Source organism: Siphateles boraxobius, unplaced genomic scaffold (genome assembly GCF_051911475.1).
Source record: "Siphateles boraxobius isolate OS27281-9 unplaced genomic scaffold, OSU_SipBor_1 6, whole genome shotgun sequence".
NCBI classification, from domain to species: domain Eukaryota; kingdom Metazoa; phylum Chordata; class Actinopteri; order Cypriniformes; family Leuciscidae; genus Siphateles; species Siphateles boraxobius.
In genome coordinates this window covers 17,237,501-17,256,529 of record NW_027509186.1, presented here as the reverse complement: position 1 = coordinate 17,256,529, position 19,029 = coordinate 17,237,501, and the positions used below count along the sequence as shown (strand labels likewise).

At 39.0% G+C, this 19,029-nt stretch overlaps 1 protein-coding gene across 3 annotated transcripts in view; it reads left to right on the top strand.

Moving 5' to 3' along the window:
* nyap2a (neuronal tyrosine-phosphorylated phosphoinositide-3-kinase adaptor 2a) overlaps positions 1 to 19,029 on the top strand; it is a 93,343-nt gene that overhangs the window by 35,733 nt on the left and 38,581 nt on the right. For 2 of the 3 annotated variants that reach the window (XM_077207961.1, XM_077207963.1), the window contains exons 1-2: positions 5,072 to 5,186; positions 7,754 to 7,974. In XM_077207961.1, coding sequence (XP_077064076.1) covers positions 7,778 to 7,974 — 197 coding nt within the window. In that variant the 5' untranslated portion in view covers positions 5,072 to 5,186; positions 7,754 to 7,777. Of the gene's footprint in view, positions 1 to 1,793; positions 1,894 to 5,071; positions 5,187 to 7,753; positions 7,975 to 19,029 lie in introns of those variants that run through there. The other variant, XM_077207962.1, reaches the window with a different exon arrangement.

The following is a 19,029-nucleotide window of genomic DNA, read 5'->3' as shown; positions in this document are numbered from 1 at the left end:
CCTCATGTCTGGAATAACCTTCCTCTTTATTTGAGATCTATTTCTTCAATTGGTTTATTCAAATCATCACTTTTTACTTTTCTTAAAACTACATCTTCTTGTAATTAGGGACCACAATGGTATTTCATTTAATGATCTATGTAGAAAACATATAGTTGTATACATCTTTTCTTTTCTGGTTTTTCTCTGACATTTCTGTGTGAGATGTGTTAATATACTTTATTAAGTGTGCTATGTTATTTGTGGGGTCAAGGGCAGGTGAGCGAGTTGATGTTTTGAATGTGTGTCTGTGTTTTTCTTATGTGGATGCTGTGTGGTTGTCTTTTGTGTCTGTACATGTATATATAGATGCAGGACCGTACAATCAAAACAGTCCCTGAAGACGAAAAATTGTTGACATGTTCTCCAGGCTCCCCTTATAAACTTCCGGGTCGCACTAGTGATGATGTCATAGTCTGTCACTGGCCAATAGGACTGGCGTGATTAGATAAGTGTTTCAGACATTGGTTCATGTGAAGGCGTTCCCCATAGCTCTCTGACGCAGTACGAGTTCCCTTTCGAAAGCGAACTCAAGACTACAATGGAGGTGTTTCAGGGATTTCAGAAAAAGTCCCTTGAGATTGGACTTTGTTACTCTGAAAACTGCAGACCGTTCGTCTTTAAGTGTGCAGTGACCTTGTTTGTGTATTTATTACTTGCAAAAAAATGGCCTTGTAAAAGATTAGTGTAACTACTGTGCAGTTTTGTGTTTTTTAAAAAAAACTTTAATTCAGGGTTTTCTCTTGCTCAATCAGAGCAGAAAGATGCAAAGTGTGTTGATAAGAGCTGAAAATAGCTTAATCCCTCTCTGTCCTGGAGCTTCACTCCTTCTCCTGCTGTACCAGCCAGAGGACAAACCAACACATCCTCCCTGCAGAAGGGATTAACTCTCACAGGCTATTTCAGGAGTTAAATCTTTTGTGAGATTCATCCACATTCCTTCAGTAGTGTAAACACTCGCCAACCCATGAGCTGAGAACGGTGACGGGCTGCCGGCCATGTTCACTGCATCTGGAAGAAGAGGGGTTTGACATTAAATATTTACACTTTTAGTATGTTGCTATTTCAGGTTATTTGATTCATGTATCAAACTGTTGGTTTGTCTGTCCGTCCCTCCATCCATCAATCTGTCAGTTCATTTGTAGGGAATCTCCTCTAAAGTGTGTTCCTGCAGATTGCAAAGACAAACATTTCATTACAATAAAGCAATATCACTTGAGCTAGAGTGACCTAATTACCATATTTAGATACTCCGTACAACAGCATGATTTGTAACTGTATATACGTATCTATACTGGACAAAAGTTTGGAATAATTAAGTTTTTTTTACATGTATTTTCGAATGCTCACCACTCTCATACATTTATTTGATCGAAAATACAGAAACAACAGTAACATGGAAATATTGAGCTCAAAATCAGCATGTCAGAAAGATTTCTGAGGATCGTGTGACACTGAAGACAGGAGTAATGATGCTGAAAATACAGCTTTATCACAGGAATAAATTACATTTTATTTTACATTGTACTAATATTTCACAATATTACTGTTTTACTGTATTTTTTATCAAATAAATTCATCCTTTCTTTCAAAAACATTTAAAAACATTGACTATTGTATACGTACAGTACTGTATATATACAGTATATGGTAAGTGATCTTGTGTATGTATGTTACAGGGTGTGTTTGTATTGTATTACTCTTGTTTTCTAATCTAAATGTTTTTACTGTGAACATGTGCTCACTGTGTTTAGGCTGAAGTCTTTGGATGAAGGTATAGATGGATGGATGCGACAGCTCCTCAAATCCCTGCAGGAGGGCTCACTGTCTGAGCTTGGCATGACACCTGTCGAGGTATGTAACGAGCTGAATTATCTAAGCTTGTGACCATTGACAATGTATGTGTGTCTGTTCACTCTACAAGTATTTGGGCAAATTTCGTACATTGAAATGTTGTGTACTTTTGTGTGTGTGTGAGAGAGAGAGAGAGAGAGAGAGAGAGAGAGAGAGAGAGAGAGAGAGAGAGAGAGAGAGAGAGAGAGAGATGTGCGTGTATGCTGGAGAAAGAGAGATTTAATAATTCAGCAGTGTTATAATTGGCTCAGTATCACCTCCGAAAATCAGCTCTGAATCACGCTATCTGTACAGAATGTCTCCTCGCAACCCTGTAAAGTAACTCTGTATGTGCGTGTGCATGTTTAACTGAAAGTCCTTAAATCTGAAGCGCACTATAAAAGGAATAGTGCACCCAAGAAATTAAAAGTCATACTCATCATGTAATTTCAAACCCTTGTATTATTTTTTTTCCATGGAACACACGAAATAGTATTTATTATCATTATTATTATTATTTGTGTTCCATTGAAAAAAACAAAAAAACATCATAGCATACAGATTTGGAACGATATGGTTTGACTTAATAATGGCAGAAATTGTATTTTCTGGGATAAAGTGTTCCTTGCTACTAAAACCACACACTTCCCTGTCTTTAATTGTTGGTACATAATCAGGTATAGCAGCACCGCCCCAAACTCACACCATTGGCAGAGAGCTGCCTCAGACTGTTGTGATTGGCCAAAATATGCAGGCGAGGCAGCAGTCAGATTTTTTTCATTGCTGTTTACAGAGCCTGTGTGATTTCTCTGGGCTACTATTTCAGTGATATCTGACAGCAGGGACATTTCATCTGTGGTATTCAAAAATAAAATGTGCTTACAGCAGCTTTAAGATGGAGCAAAAAAATAAATAATTCTGAATAAAAGTGCTGGTCAGTGCAGAACTTGCCACCACATTTCTAAGGTGTTCTTGGAGGGCTTTGAGGTTGCCTGTTGCTATGCCAATTTCTTAGTGGTTGCTATGGTGGAGCCCTAGTCAAAAGAGCCAATTCCTTGTAGGCTAACTGTGATATTTCATCCCTTAGATATGGCTCATGTCCCTCTTTCTATGTAACTATAATAGAGGGATGTAACTTTACAAATGACCGCTGACTCCAAAGCTGTTGTCACAGCACAGCTCATGCAGTTTAAGTGAATGGCCTCTAGAGGTAATGTGAACCATTTTATTTAGTTCTATCACAGCCTTTTATCTTATTTCATTGATTCCTAACCAAGGGTAATTGTTGAAAATAAAACATTTCATGTGGTGTTGTTGGAGGTGTTGAGCTTTACTGATGGGTACAAAAAAGTTTGGGAAACACTGACTTACATGATATATCTGGATTTGGATAATTTGTTATTTGATCAATTTCAGTTTCATTTAACTCCTTTACAAGACAATATTCATGCTGTTTTTAGTCATTGCTTTTTTCAGCTCATGTTTCTCTGTGTGTGTGCCTTTGCCTCTTCAGCGAGTCTCTACAAAGTTTTCTTATGTGACGTACAGGAAGTGAACTTATATTCGAATAAGCTGGAATGTGCTTCTTTGAACAGTTCTATTGAAAAATTCTCAAGCAAGAAGTGTGTGTGCATAGTCAACGTGGGTGTCTCGCTCCTCCATTTATCCGTGTGCAGTCTTTGTCTCCTGCCTTTACTCCAGCAGCTAAAGAAAGTGATCTGTTATCTCTATTCAGCTCCTAATGTCAGCTAGTTCTGAACACAAAAGAGACATATCTAGTGTGTGTGTGTGTGTGTGTGTGTGTGTGTGTGTGTGCGTGTGTACAGTGTACAGTGTGTACGCTGTGTTATAATGTCATGGGACGAGTGATTGATGGACAAAATTCCCCAGATGGACATTAATTCCATACACAGAAACAAACACACACATCTACACTATTGAGGAGAGGAGAGGAGAGGATGGAGAGGAGAGGAGAGGAGAGGAGAGGCAAGCAAATATATAAAGTGTACTTACAGAACATACAGATATTACTATAGCAATAGGGCATTTATAGGGCATATTTTATAGCCATGTTGTTTACTGTGGCCGTGGGTTTTCTCGCAGAATTGGGCTACTTTTACACTGTTTCTGCAGGTTGTTTTTCTTTCCCACGGGTTAAAACAACCCGCCTTTGATCGACCAATGGCAAAATCAGAAAACCTGTTTGAAAACAGCCATTATTTTTAGTGCAGAAATGACATTCTTCATCATTAAATGCCAAAACACAAATACATACACACATATTTGACTCTTTTGAGTGTTTTGCATCAGACAGTGTAGTTTCCCTGGTGATAACATTGTAAGGGCAGAGGCCATGCCCTCAAGAGAGGATTGTCACACACACAAGCATACTAACTCACACTCTCTCTCTTTCTTTCAGAACCATGGACAGCTCTCAGTGAGCAACACGATTGGTTGAGAGAGAGAGAGAGAGAGAGAGAGAGAGAGAGAGAGAGAGAGAGAATCACCAGCGAATGGAGTGAGTAAGCAGTGAGTGTTGAAGAGAGCTGGAGGGATGGAGATCAGAGAGCAAAAAATAAGGTAGAGAAAAAAAGGATAGAGGAACTTCAAGAAAGGACAGATGCTATAGCTCTTCTCTTTGCCTACTGACGCCTGAGCTGGGTTCAACGCTGCGTGTGTGTGACGCGCAAGTGTGTGTGTGTGTGTGTGTGTGTGTGTGTGTGTGTGTGTGTGTGTGTGTGTGTGTGTGTGTGTGTGTGACGGCAACCGCGGCAGCAGCAGCAGAAGGGGAGGAAGGATCAAAGAGATTGTAGGACACGATGCATTTAGCATCCTAACGTCTCTACGCACACACTGCAGCCGGCAAAAGGAGAACACGCTCATACTACGCGCATCCGCAAGCAGCCCACCCCAAACACAGTCACACACACACACACACACACACACATACACCAAGCACATACATGTGGGGACAGCGCAGATGAAGCAACTACCAAAGGGAGGTGTGGATCATTCCAGAAGCGTTTGGTAGGGGAGGGGAGGGGACAGCCTTGGTGGCCGTAGCCCAGCAGGAGCGGTCGTAGGTGGGCAAGGGTCGGACAGTTTTCTTCAGAGCTCTGGAAACACCAAAGATGGACATGTCCTTCATCTCTCTCTTCCTCGCGGCAGTGTCTGCTTCCTCCGAGCCGCGTCGCTCTCGCCGGGCTTGTCTGTCAGCCGTGTGCGTGTCCGCAGGGGGATTCGATAACGTGCGGTTTTGAGAAACGCACACGCAGAACACACCTGGAGATCAGCTGTTCCGATTCACTGATACCGTGAGTGTAACCATGTGTATGTCTCCATCCAGATGTTTTTTTTTCCTCATTGACATCTTGTCCTTTTCTTTATCTTCATCAGTTCTTCATAGTCCGTGTGACAGAAAGAGTCAAACTGAGCATCAACGGATTGTTTGGGATCCAAATCACCATATTACCCACAATTCGCATCAACATTTTCAGATTCATTCATGATTCAACCTCTTTTTATGGCATCTGTATAGCTTGAGATCCATCTTACAAATTTCAGTGAAATTACTATTCAATGAAAATTATGTTATTTACTCACCCTCATGTCATTTCAAACCTGTTTGACTTTCTTTGTTAGAGACATTTCTGTAGAACATAAATTAAGATATTCTGAATGTGAAAAATGAGCAGTGTTTTTGGTCCATACAATGAAAGTCAAATGTTGTTAGAACCTTAGTGTTCTTCAGAAGACTATAAAAGAAATACAGTAAAATAGGTTTGGAAAGGCAGCATTTTTGGGTGAGCCATCCCAAATGTGAGTGTGCCTTGTTAGAATCGCTACATATTGGTGCATTTTCATGGTTCCAGTGACTGTCTTGTGTTTTAATGGTTCGGGATCTACTCACATTTGGCCTGTTGTGTGTGTTTGAAGGCTATTTCTATGCCTTAGTTATGAATTGGCACTGTTAATGTTGTGGTGGTGAATTACAGATCAATGAAATGAATGCTAAACTCTACTCAACGAGATCCATTGATGTGGTGCTGTGGTCTCGCTGACCTATTTTGTACGTGTGTGTGTGTGTGTGAGTGCCAGCAATGGGAATATGGCATCTTGCCACCTCATCACTCTGAAAAAAGAGACTTAGTATTAGACGTTTTATTAAAATCCATACAATCACATACACAAATAGTTATAAAACATAATCCTGAAACATGATCCATCTGCAGCAAACATCTACAGAGTAGAGGAGAAGAATATCGTGTTTCATGCTTTTGGCATTACATCACACACACACACACACACACACACACACACACACACACACACACACACACACACACACACACACACACACACACACACACACACACACACACACACACACACACACATACGGTAGGGATATCACGCCTGCCAGTGTAAAGCGGAACTAATGCATCTTCAGCACAGAATTAGGTTCCCAGCTTCCTGCATTATGTCAGCACACTAGGATACTGTTGCCTGGAAACCTACAGTTCCTTCTCCTCACATTCCATTTATAGAATACAGCTGTGTGTCCCTGTGTAAGTAAAAGTGGTTGTGTTGGCATCCACGGGCATGTGCAGGTGTGTGTGTGTGTGTGTGTGTGTGTTTGTGTGTGTTTGTTTGCTCTCATGGGTGTGTAAAGAAGTGTGTGGAAGATGTTTAATGGAGGAAAGATAGATGAGTAAGTGGGATTGTGACTGAGGAAGGGGATGGAGAGGGAGGGAGACAATCTGAGATCAGAGTCTGTATTAAGAAATGCTGAATAATACAACAGAGCACTGGATGACGGATCTTCACAAAGTTGTAAAAATAAACTTGACATACTCTCTCACACACAACTACAGGCTGAACATTATTTATCTCAATGTATAGTGTACAGTGTTCGAGAGCTTGTAGAAAAACCAGTAGGATGAAATAAGACCTGTAAGTGGCACGTAATGTTGGGCCAGATGTTACCACTGTTTGCATGTAATGTTAAGTGACTGACTGATCTAGTCTTTACCGGTTTATATACTTTGTGGGCAAAATTGTCCCCAGAAGTTAGTGATGAGTAGACAGACAGAACGATGGATGGATGGATGGACTGAACAATAGATGGATGGATGATGAAGGGATGGATGGATGGATAGATTGACTGAACAGTAGATGGAGGAATGACGAAGGGATGGATAGATGAATCGATGGATGGATGGATGGATGGATGGATTGACTGAACAATAGATGGATGAATGGATGGAGGGATGATGAAGGAATGGATGGGTGGATTGACTGAATAATAGATGGATGAATGGATGGATGGAGGGATGATGAAGGGATGGATTGAAAAAATTGTCACCAGAAGTTAGTGAGAAGTAGACAGAACAATGGATGGACGGATGGATGGACTGAACAATATATGGATGGAATGATAGATGGATGGAATGATAGATAGATAAAAGATAGATAGATAGAACAATGAATGGAAAGATAAGACAGACAAACTAAGTGAATAATGTGCTTTTATTATATTAAGGTTTGTTTGTCAGTAGAAATTATAATTAGCTGTATATATAAATAATCCATATCTGCGTTATATCTTCATTTAGATAGCTATTTAAACATGTGTGTTAAACATGCTAGCTCTTGCCCTTTCCCTGCAGTGAATCATGCTCTTCAGTGTTAAAGGATAACAAATTCCCCAGAGAACACATGCTAGTGTGTGTGTGTGTGTGTGTGTGTGTGTGTGCATACGTCCCCACTTTTCCTCCGAAGTTCATTGTGTTTTTATATAAAGAGCAAGCTCTCAAGAGGACAGTATGCCATTGTGTGTGAGACACTCATGTCTCTCTCTCTCTCTTCATCTGTCTTTCAGGCAGTCTCTCTGCTGTGCTGAAGGATGGAATCAGGGGAAGACGAGTGCACCCGTTTCCTACAGTACGTGGAGGACAGTGGTCTGAGGCCGTATGACGAGCTGGTTATCCAGAACGCCTCCGACATCGCTCGAGAGAGCGACCGCGTCCGCAACCACACACAATGGACATACCTACAGGAGAAAAACCAGAAGAAGAGACGGCAGGAGGAAGCTATCAAGAGGTACACACTCATGGCTAGAGATATTTAAATGTGAATATTGCACATAATTAATGCTATTGGCTATTACTCTTGTACATACTTAGGGATTTGAACAAACCCCCTAAATCAAAGTATATAATTAAGACTGCAGCTCATCCTGCACTGTTATTACTTGCTAATAAAGGGATCAGACTTATCATTGACACCTGGCAAACAACAAAATTGGCAGAAATATCCCAGAGATACATATTGAAGGATATTTTCGAACTAGAATATCATGGAGACCTGGCAACCACCCAGAACCCCCTAGCAACACCTTAGCAACCACCCAGAATGCCTCAACCTTTTTAACTTGAAGGCCCCTGTTGTCTGACACACATATATGCTGACTTTTTTATTGATATATTTAATAAACATGGTTAATTCCTATTAAATTTCTTTATTTATTTTTGGTGAAGTAAGACAGAAGTGATGTTCTGTATTTCAGAACTATAAATCCTTCAATAAAATATATTAGAGTTAGATTATTTAGAATGTATTAATAATAATTGATTCATTTAAATATTTTTAAGTCATCCTGAGGCCCTCAAGTTGGCTCCGGGCCCCCAGTTGAGAACCACTCCTTTAACAACCACATTGCACCTCAACGTCATGTCAGTGATTTTCTTAATGAACAAGCACCACTCGCAATTTCTAAAGAAAATGTAAACGTCAAGATAATATTAATCCCACTAGTATGTTGAGCTCTTTAACATTTGTTAGTCGGCCACATGTGGAGAGAGAGAGAGCAGCGAGAGAGGCAGGGAGAGTCACTGGTCCTGAGCTCATAAAGTCAATGAGGAAATAGCTGGATATTAGAGAGGCAAACACAGAGTCGATGACAACCTTTGGCCATTATGGTGTGTGTGTGTGTGTGTGTGTGTGTTTGTGTGTGTGTGTGTGTGTGTGTGTGTGTGTGTGTGTGTGTGTGTGTGTGTGTGTGTGTGTGTGTGTGTGTGTGTGTGTGTGTGTGTGTGTGAAAAGAGAGTGACAGAGAGTAATTTAGAACAGACATTTCAGCCAATCTAATAAAAGACAGACACAAAAGGATGCTCTGATTTAACTAACAGCGGCCCGAGGTGTGCGTTAGTGTTTGTAATTATATTCCACTGCATTTGTATTCTCCTTTATTGTTATTTTGACTTCTATGTAGCTAAATTTGGATCCACAAAATGCTGCATGCAACACATTTTACTTCAGTAGTAATGTATTTCTGAGGGGAAAAGTTTATTAAAGGAGTCATAATGTAGTATTAACTTTGATACCCACGCTCTATTATAGTCATTTCATGCCCTTCTAAAAAAGAAAAATTGGAAAAAAATAAACACAGAGCTCGTTTGACCCTTATTTCTGAATGCATTATTGTCTCGCGAGATCTGATGCGAGGTTTTGGCTGTCGTGGACGGTCATTTTAATAATGCAAATGAGGGGCGCGTTGATTGGTGGCAGGAAGGAGGGGGCTTGACACCGCAGGTAACTTCAGCATATCATTCCAAAAAGAGATCATGGCGCAAGTTGTTAATGAACCCGACCTGGCCGCGACCTACGGGATTCAACCGTATATGTTTGAGCCAGACTCTGAACCAGAGCTGGAAACGGAAGAGGAACTACAGTCAATTGAAGGACGTCTACATCAACATGTCTCTGAATGGTAAAGACAATTTTTTTGACTGAGACATACATTAACATCAGTAACGAGCTAAAACGTTTTTTGCTATTTTCTCCCAAAGATAGCTTTAATTTAATGTAGATTACATTAACGGAGATGTAGTCTACTTTATTTTCAGCTTACAGTGGTTATAGAGATTAACGTTTGCTATAATGTGTTGTTTTTGCCTTTTTTGACGTTGTGGTTTTTTAGATATTTAATAATTTTCTAATAATGTTTTGTGGTATATTGTTTTCAGAATTACATTTAGCAAACGGTTTTAGGCACTGAGCATGGACTCCTGTACCGTAACTAACGTTACTGTAGTGTAAAACAAAGTGGAAAGATGTGGCTAGCATTCGTAGAGTCCATTCCCCGTGTTTACATCACATACATTAACCGCATTAGTAGTTAGCTGCTGTTTGTTACACAAAATATAGTAATAAAAACACAGTCTTACCGTTTCAAATTCAGGCAAGTCCCTGATTGTTGGAATGGCACCTTTTTCCAAACGTAGCTTCGATGCCAACTTCGCCTGATATTGCCCCAAATTTGTAAAAGATTCTTTTGTGAAATGTTTAGCGCAGACACCTAACGTTGAGCAAGTTGAGATGGTTGTTGGAACAGCGTCATTAAAAATAAATTTCATCCACTTGTCCCTTGTAGTTTGGTCAGTTTTGGGTAAAGAAAAAACATTAGAATGTGGATTATGACAGTCAACCACAGAGCAACTCACGTGTGCACTACGTTTCTGCATCTTTCTTGACTGAATATGATGGGGAGAGGGGCAGGGCGGGCCTCCTCTGCGGTGTCCATATATGGTATATCCGGCCCCGTCTTGACGTCAAGTCGGGGGAGAAATTGAAATCTCGTATTTGAGTGCGCGTGCACGTTGGCTAGTTTAAGAACCCTGGGGTAAACAAACGCTTCACTTTTGAATATCGGCATCCCGGCCAATGTATAATCGTTAGTCAATCATAACATACATTGATTCTCATGGAAAAGTGAAAATTGCACATTATGACTCCTTTAAATTATATTAACTAATATTCAAGTAATATATATCCAAGTCTAATTATATATAGCAAATCTCGGCTGCATGATTGTTTATATCGTCACAAAATGTAAACTGTATTATCACACAGCTCTCAAGTTGGATATTATATCCAACTTTATTTACAGATATACAGTACATTCACATAGCGATATATACTAGCAAATAATCTCAAGAGCCTGATTTTGGGGATATAAATTGGATATACATGCTCAACTTTATCCACATAAATACAGTGTACTTGCATAGAGCGATATATACTATAGCATATCTCAACTGCTTGATTGCTTGTATCGTCGCAAGATTTAAACTATATTATAATATCACTAAATGTGACTATAAGTAGGGGTGGCCGATATGTCGGAAAACCTTATATCACGATATGAGTAATTTTATTTCACGATAACTATATATATCTTCACTTTTTTTTGATACCATTGATTTTTGATTTTACCATTGCAATTTCATAAATCTCCTACTTCAATATCACTAATACTAAAAAAACTAATACCAGCCTAACTAGTATTTACTAACTAGTAAAAAAAAAAAAAAACTGTCAAGCTTACTAAAGACAAGTAAACAGTCACTAGGACAAAAAACTACAATAGAACTACAATGGATTTTGACACGTAAATTTGTGTATTTGACCGTACATGCGTCAAAGTCGTCAAAAAGAACTCCGTTCACTATTCGCACGCTTAATGAGCAGTGGCTTTATGTGCGTGCATTCCAGGTGTGTGCGCTCCGAAACATATGCCGAAATGAGTTCTCTTTTAATGCTTATTGTGCTTGAATGGTTTACAATCACTTGTTTATTAAACCACAAGGGCTTCGTGACGGCGCCGCACGGGAACGTCACGTCTGCGTAACCCCGATAGAGACTATAATCCGAAATTCACCCCTAAAAAGGAATGAAGATATTAAGATATTATAAATAACATCATGAAACAAGCGCTATTTAATTTGTCTTTCGTTTCACATTCCTTTACTCTCCCTGCCTGCTTCATTCGACTTTTATCCTTCCGCTCTCTCTTTATCAGCAACTTGTCCTCTCAACCCCCTCATTTTCCCCTTTAACCCTACATTTCCTCCTGTTTGTACCCTGTAATCGAACCTCAGATTCTTTCCTCCTCTTTAGCATCTCTCTGAGAGGTCTGAGTGGTTGCCCTCTTTTCATACTGCTTGGGTCCTCTTACAACAGTAATGGGGCGTAAGTGGGGTGTTCTTCATGAGGAGAGGAGGTCAATGACACACACACACACACACACACACACACACACACACACACACACACACACACACACACACACACACACACACACACACACATACAATTGTGAATTCATCTGTGGTTTGTATCTCTCTTGGAGGTGTTTTAGTGAGATTAAACAATCAGGATTACAGAATGCAGATGAAATTTCATTAATATGACTCATGAAAGAGGATCAAAACACACATATAAACACTGACAGTGGGAGGGCCTAAAGTCACACCTCCCTTAGACTGGAGCGGGAAAAAGAGGGTCTGTCACCATGGAGACAGAGGGGTGAGTTTCTATGGCAACAGTGGGCTTGGTCCCCGTCTCCCTCTCGTCTCTAAATTTAGACTGCTGGCCCCTGAGGACACATGTACACACTCCTTCGAAACACAAAACAAAAATCAGGTTTGTATGTTTCACTCAACTGTTATCACACACATAGAGAAACCCATTCAAGGACACACAATGGAATATCTGGATCTGATGATCTTAATGGACCTACATAATACCGTAAATCCTGTTATAACTCACCTCACTCTCATATATGAGTGTGTGTATGTTGATGAGGCTTAAAATGAATTTTTGAATATGATTGGATTGGGAAATTAATATGAATTTATATGCACAAATGTTCTATAGATACACCTGTGAATGTTTCTCTATAAGCAAACAATTATGTATACAAGTATGTATTATGAGTTTTTCTATACCATACTTCAATTAAGACAAGCAAACTTTATTTGCTGTGGTGTTAAAACAGGTTGGTCAATCTCACAAAGAAATGTCCAGATTATATTTCACCCGGAAAATAAGAAATTATTATACATTCAACAAAAAAATTAAGTGTATTTTAGGATAATTAATTTTCCAGTGTCACTTTATTTTCATAACATTAACAATTTTGATATCATTATTGTAATGAAGTAATGAAAATGTTCATTTTTTAAACTCAAAAGAATAATAAAGGTAATGAATCCACTGGAGGCAAGTTGAACTGAACCCATGCTCAGATTTAATTCAAAATAAACAAAGACTTGACTTAAACCATGAACTAAACTTGAACAAACATAAAGTCACAAAACAGCAGATACAGAAACAAAGCTAGACACCAGACAATGAGAATATAAAGGCTATGTATATACACTTTGACTAATGACTTAAGACACACCTGAAAGCAATGAACAATGAGCCAATGACAAAACAGAAAAGAGAACCACACGACTAGAACAACCAATGAAAACATAACACATGAACCAATTAAGGGCGGCACATGACATGATCACTTGAGGAAATTCTGCCGAGAAGACTCAATTGTTACTTCACTCATTACCTTCTCATCTGTCCAATCCTTTTCTAATACTGTGGTATATAAGATAGGTACTGACACATGTCTGAGTTTGGAGATGCTGAAACTTCCATTTACCTCCATCCTCCTCACCACCACCAGGATGGTTCCTTCCCCTCCACTTGAAATTCAAAATAAAAAACAAGAAAACATCAACAAAACCAAAACTATGGGTTGCTCCAGAAAGCTAAAGAAAACACAAAAAGTCCAGGAGGGTGGCGGAGCAGAGGAGGTCCAGGGGGAGGATTGGAGGGCCAGGCCCATGAAGAGGATGAAGCCGTGGAGCAGTGGTGAGTCTGGAAGATGGGGTGAAGGACCAAAACATGGAAGATCAGGTGGTCGTGGTGAGGCCAGTGGAGATGGAAACCATCAGGGCAGTGCTGGTGGAACATGGGTGACATGGGGCATAGACAGTCCGTGAATGGCCTCCATGGGCATGACATGGCAGGAAGAGAGTTCTCAAGCGCTGGTCTACCAGAAGCACTGTGGGTAATGGGATGATTTCCGGGACCACCAGACTTAGACTTGGGACACCCGGATAGACCTACTCGCCGCTCGCACTGACCTCAGTTGTGGATCCATAACACTGGCGGTTAGTCTTGTCCACCCTGATTAGATCCAGTGACGCTGGTGCTTGGGTATTATCACTACTAGTCTAGTCTTCTACTATTAATAGCCTATGGTCTTCATTGGCTGCCCTCAAACAACGTCTACTTTGACCTGCCATAAAACACTATAGCATCGTGTTGTGTATATGTTGAGAAGACATGTTTTCTGCTCTGGTGAGGAATTACAGTTGCAACATCTCATAATTTACTACAAACTGAGTAGCGTATCACTGAGTAATGTCCTGCTCAAGTAAGTCGTCCTTATATAAATTAGAAAATATAATTTCTTCTTTTTTAATATATTTTTTATTTTGGGATAAATAATAACCTGGACATTTCTTGAGAGTTGTCAGATTCATCATAGTAGTAGTGGTAGTAGTGTGTGTGTGTGTGTGTGTGTGTGTGTGTCTTTACTGTATTGTAGAGGAAGTGGGTGAACTGTCTAACACAGCTTTCCAGATATTAATGACAATTCATGTTCAATAAATTGCCTGGAAATAGTTTTGACATTGTTGCCATAGCAGCAGCCAGAAGCCCTGAAACCAATTTAGTGTCTAACGCAAACCTGCAGTCAATGGTATCATCTACACTGTCATAAACAGTGTCCCTATGACCTGACGCAAACATCAACAACAAAAACAAACGGTAAAATGCTACAGCCTTGGATGTGGATCAGCCAATCTACAGACATCCTCAGATCAATAACATGGGCATTGACATATCAGTGAATGTCAAGAAAAGGTCACTTTGATGCATTACCTTGGTAGAAGAATGAGAGAGGAAAACAGTCATATTACTTTAGAGAGCTGTCTATAGATAAAAAGACAAGACAAAAAAAGGTGAAAGGGGTGGAAAAGAAAGAGAGAGGCTGACGAAAATATTTAAAAATGACTCAAAGCATGCAAGGAAAAAATATTGCAGGATAAAGATTGGAGACACGGATAAGAGGTTGATGTATTAGAGCAGGGCTGATGGGTGTGAACTGCAGGACAGGCAAAGACAGAAGTTTATTTACTGAGCTCTAATCAATACAGACAAAAATAACACAGTACTACACACACACACACACACACACACACACACACACACACACACACACACACACACACACACACACACACACACACACACACACACACACACACACACACACACACACAGGCATACCTGCTTCTCTCTGCGTCCATTGAGATTAGTTTGTGTTTGAAACTGAAAGATACAAAACCGTCAATACTGTTAGATCAGGTGCATGTATGTGTATACAATATTTCACACATTTTCATCATATTTCGTGTTCATTGTAGCATGCAAAAATCAATGCATTCTCTGTATCAGTGTATACAGGCAAACTAGTCACTGCGAACCCTTTCCATTAAATCCATTAGCTTTAAAAAATCCAAGCTTAACTGGTATTCTTATGACCTTTAACCCTTCACATACACCCGTTTGATATTCTGTCTTTGAAGAGGCTTTCCATATAAATCCATCTATTGAATTATACTGAGCGAATGATATTTTATATCCCCCAACCCTACCCTTAATCCATCACACAAACCTTTCAGCATTTTCATTAAGACATTATTTATTATGTTTATTAAGCTATTTTTCATTAGCTGCTTCCCACAATTGAAGTGATTTCTGGTTTTACTACCTTGTGGGGACATTTTGCTCCACACAACCTAGGCGAAACCTCACACTCACTCATATGCACACAGACAAGCACCAGTCATTATAAACTAGCCTGGACCAACATACTGTAGGAGTTCATGCTGGTGTTGTCAGCAGGGATAGTAAGCACTACAGTAGTGTGCTAATGTGAACATCCATCAGTGAGGTGATCGAGTCATCATAATGAGCTAGTCTACTGAAATGATGCAGCATATTTTTCTGAGGATAAAAGAGGAATGTGTAGGCTTTTAAGACAGGGTGGTTTGAAGTAAGACATACTTGTTTTTTAGTCTCTTTCTGTAATACAAAATAGCAGACTAGTGTAAACAACCGTTCAAAAGTTTTGGATTGGTACTTTTAATTTAGACAGTAATATTGTGAAACATTATTACAATTTAAAATAACCATCTACTATTTGAATACATCTGTAAAATGTAATTTATTCCTGTGATGTAAAAGGTCAATTGCGGCCAAAAATGAACCTAGGGCTAAATAACACATGAAAAAAAAAATCGCTAGTTAATACCACTAACAAGGCTCAAACTAGACCCACACTAACACGGTAGCATAATTAGGGTCTACCTGCAAACTGAAGCATTGAGAAATTTGTAAGTGTACAGACAGTTTAATAACAAGATACTTTATAAAGACAGTACACTTCACGTATATAGGCAGGAGCCATCTTTGGAAAACAGTCTCCATCAGTCGAACCACGAAGGCCGTGCTACGTCCTGGTCGATAGTCACAGTTCAGCTCACGTAGAACGGCGTTCGTGGTTCAACTGGTCGATGCCCCATACACTAGCGTTATGAGCTAATCTGTGGTTAAACTGAAACTAACGTTAAAACTGGGTACATTCGATTATCATGTAAATGCATCCCAGAGATCGGGCGACTCGGTACCCATGTGTTATTTACCCCTAGGTTCATTTTTGGCCGGAATTGTCCTTTAAAGCTACATTTTCAGCATCATACTCAAGTCTTCAGTGTCACATGATCCTTCAGAAATCATTAGGCAAGGCACATTTTTTTCTAAAGCACACTTAAAAGCCCGTGCTGATCATTCTAATATGTTGATTTTCTGCTCAAGAAACATTTATTATTATTATTATCAATGTTGCAAATAGTTGCGCTGCTTAATATTTTTGTGGAAACCATGACACATTTTTTTTTGCATTCTTTGCAAAGTTCAAAAGAACAGCATTTATTTGAAATCAAAATATTTAGTAATATTATAGAAGTCTGTACTGTCACTTTGGATCAATATACGGAACCCTTGCAGAATAAAATGTATGTAAATTCATTTAAAAAAAAAATCGGTAACACTTTATAATAACTGCATGCTATTAATCATTAGTTAAACATGAGTTAACAGTTAATTCATCATTTATAAAGCATTAATAGGCAATAATACGCAGTTTATAAATACAGCTATGAATGTTTTTTCTTGATTTATAAGCATATCTATAATGTGTTTAATAATTGTATTTTCATACTTTGTTAATGATTAATTAATAATTTCTAAATGAAGTATAGCATTATTTACAAACCAGTCAGTTAACTATTTTTGTGAGCTCATCTAAAGTGAGGACTATTCATGCCTTGTAAAGCATATAAGGAGATTTAAAGACTCAGTAATCTTCTAAACCTAAAAATGAAACAAACACAACACAGTGATACAGAACATAGAAATATTTTACAGCCTTTAAATCTCCTTTGTAAATGCTTTACAAGGCATAACTAGTCTTCACTTTAGATGAGCTCACAAAAATAGTTAACTGACCACTAATAAATGCTTTATAACTACCCGAATTAACCCTGAATTACAGTAGAAATACATGTTAATAAAGCATTTATTATCACACTAAGTAACTATTACTATATGTCTGAATAATACAATGTATGAATGTACATTTAAATAGTTTATTAATCATTTACTTACACTTTCTTAGTAATCCTATGAACCACTGACTCTTAAATAACTGGTTTATAAATAATGCAATATTTCATTTAGAAATGATAAATTGATCATTAATAAAGTATGAAAATACAATTATTAAACACATTATAGATATGCTTTTAAATCAAGAATAAAGTATTTATAGCTGTATTTATAAACTGCTTATTTATGTCTATTAATGCTTTATAAATGATGATTTAACTGTTTACTAATGCTTAACTAATGATTAATAGCGTGCAGTTATTGTCATGATTCTGCCATCATATCCTTGATTTTTCCTAGTCTTGTGGCAGGATCATGACAGACCCATGTTTTGTGTACAAGTGCATGGTCTGTTGTTTGGGCCATGTGCTTGTGTTGTCTCGTTTTGTAACTCCGCCCCCTTGTTACCCTCGTCTTGTCATTATTGTCTAGTCAGTTTCACCTGTCTTCGTCATTAGTGTTCCCTATTTAATCCCCTTGTGTTTGCTGTCTTGTGCCGGTTCATTGTTTGATGTAGTGACATGTGTTGTGTGAATCTGGCTGTGAGTAACTTATTGGAAGTCTTGTTTAAGAGAAATGTTTGTTCCTGTCTTAGTGGTTAGTTTATTGTCTTAGTCTAGTCTATCCTGTCTTGTTTTGCCCCATCGTGGGTTTTGTTTTCTGTTTTTGTTATTAATAAACCCCTGTTTGCATTATTTGCTGTCTGCGATTGGGTTCATCCTTCATCCACATAACAGTCATTATAAAGTGTTACCAAAAAGGCTTTTTGAGTGTGTAGTAGTGGTGGACAAAGAAAAAGAAAAAAATTAGAAGGTACGAGACTATGTTTGCTGGCGTATAGTCTTTCAACTGAAGCCTCAATTCTTCTTTTTTTTTTTGTCATGGGCATTGCAATGTTCATTGTTTCATCAGATTAATCGTCATAATCAGCATTTTAATGTAATGTGAAAAGAGATACGGGAAAAAAGGCGTGACTACAAATGATTGGCCACTCAAGACTGTGAGAAGTGTGACAACTGAGAGGGAGGGAAAAATTGCAGACTGTACAAGAAAGAAAGATAGATGACAGCACATGAATGAAAGGATGGAAATAGAAAAGGAGAGAGAGGATGTGGAGAGACGAGGGATGCTGGTGCAGTGAAGTTGGCAGACAGACTCTCAATCATTCTTTATGAGCCACCACAGCACCACGCCTGTGTGTGCGTGTGTGTGTGTGTGTGTGTGTGTGTGTGTGTGTGTGTGTGTGTGTGTGTGTGTGTGTGTGTGTGTGTGTGTGTGTGTGTGTGTGTGTGTGAGTGTGAGTGAATGGTTACTTAAAGCCAACGTGAGTAAATCCTGTCTGCCCTTTAGTATGATTAGTTTTCCTCACAGAGAGAGAGAGAAAATTTGAGAGACAGCAATTGAACTGACTGCCCCCTTCTCTCTCTCTCTCTCTCTCTCTCTCTCTCTCTCTCTCTCTCTCTCTCTCTCTCTCTCTCTCTCTCTCTCTCTCTCTCTCTCGCTCACACACTTTCT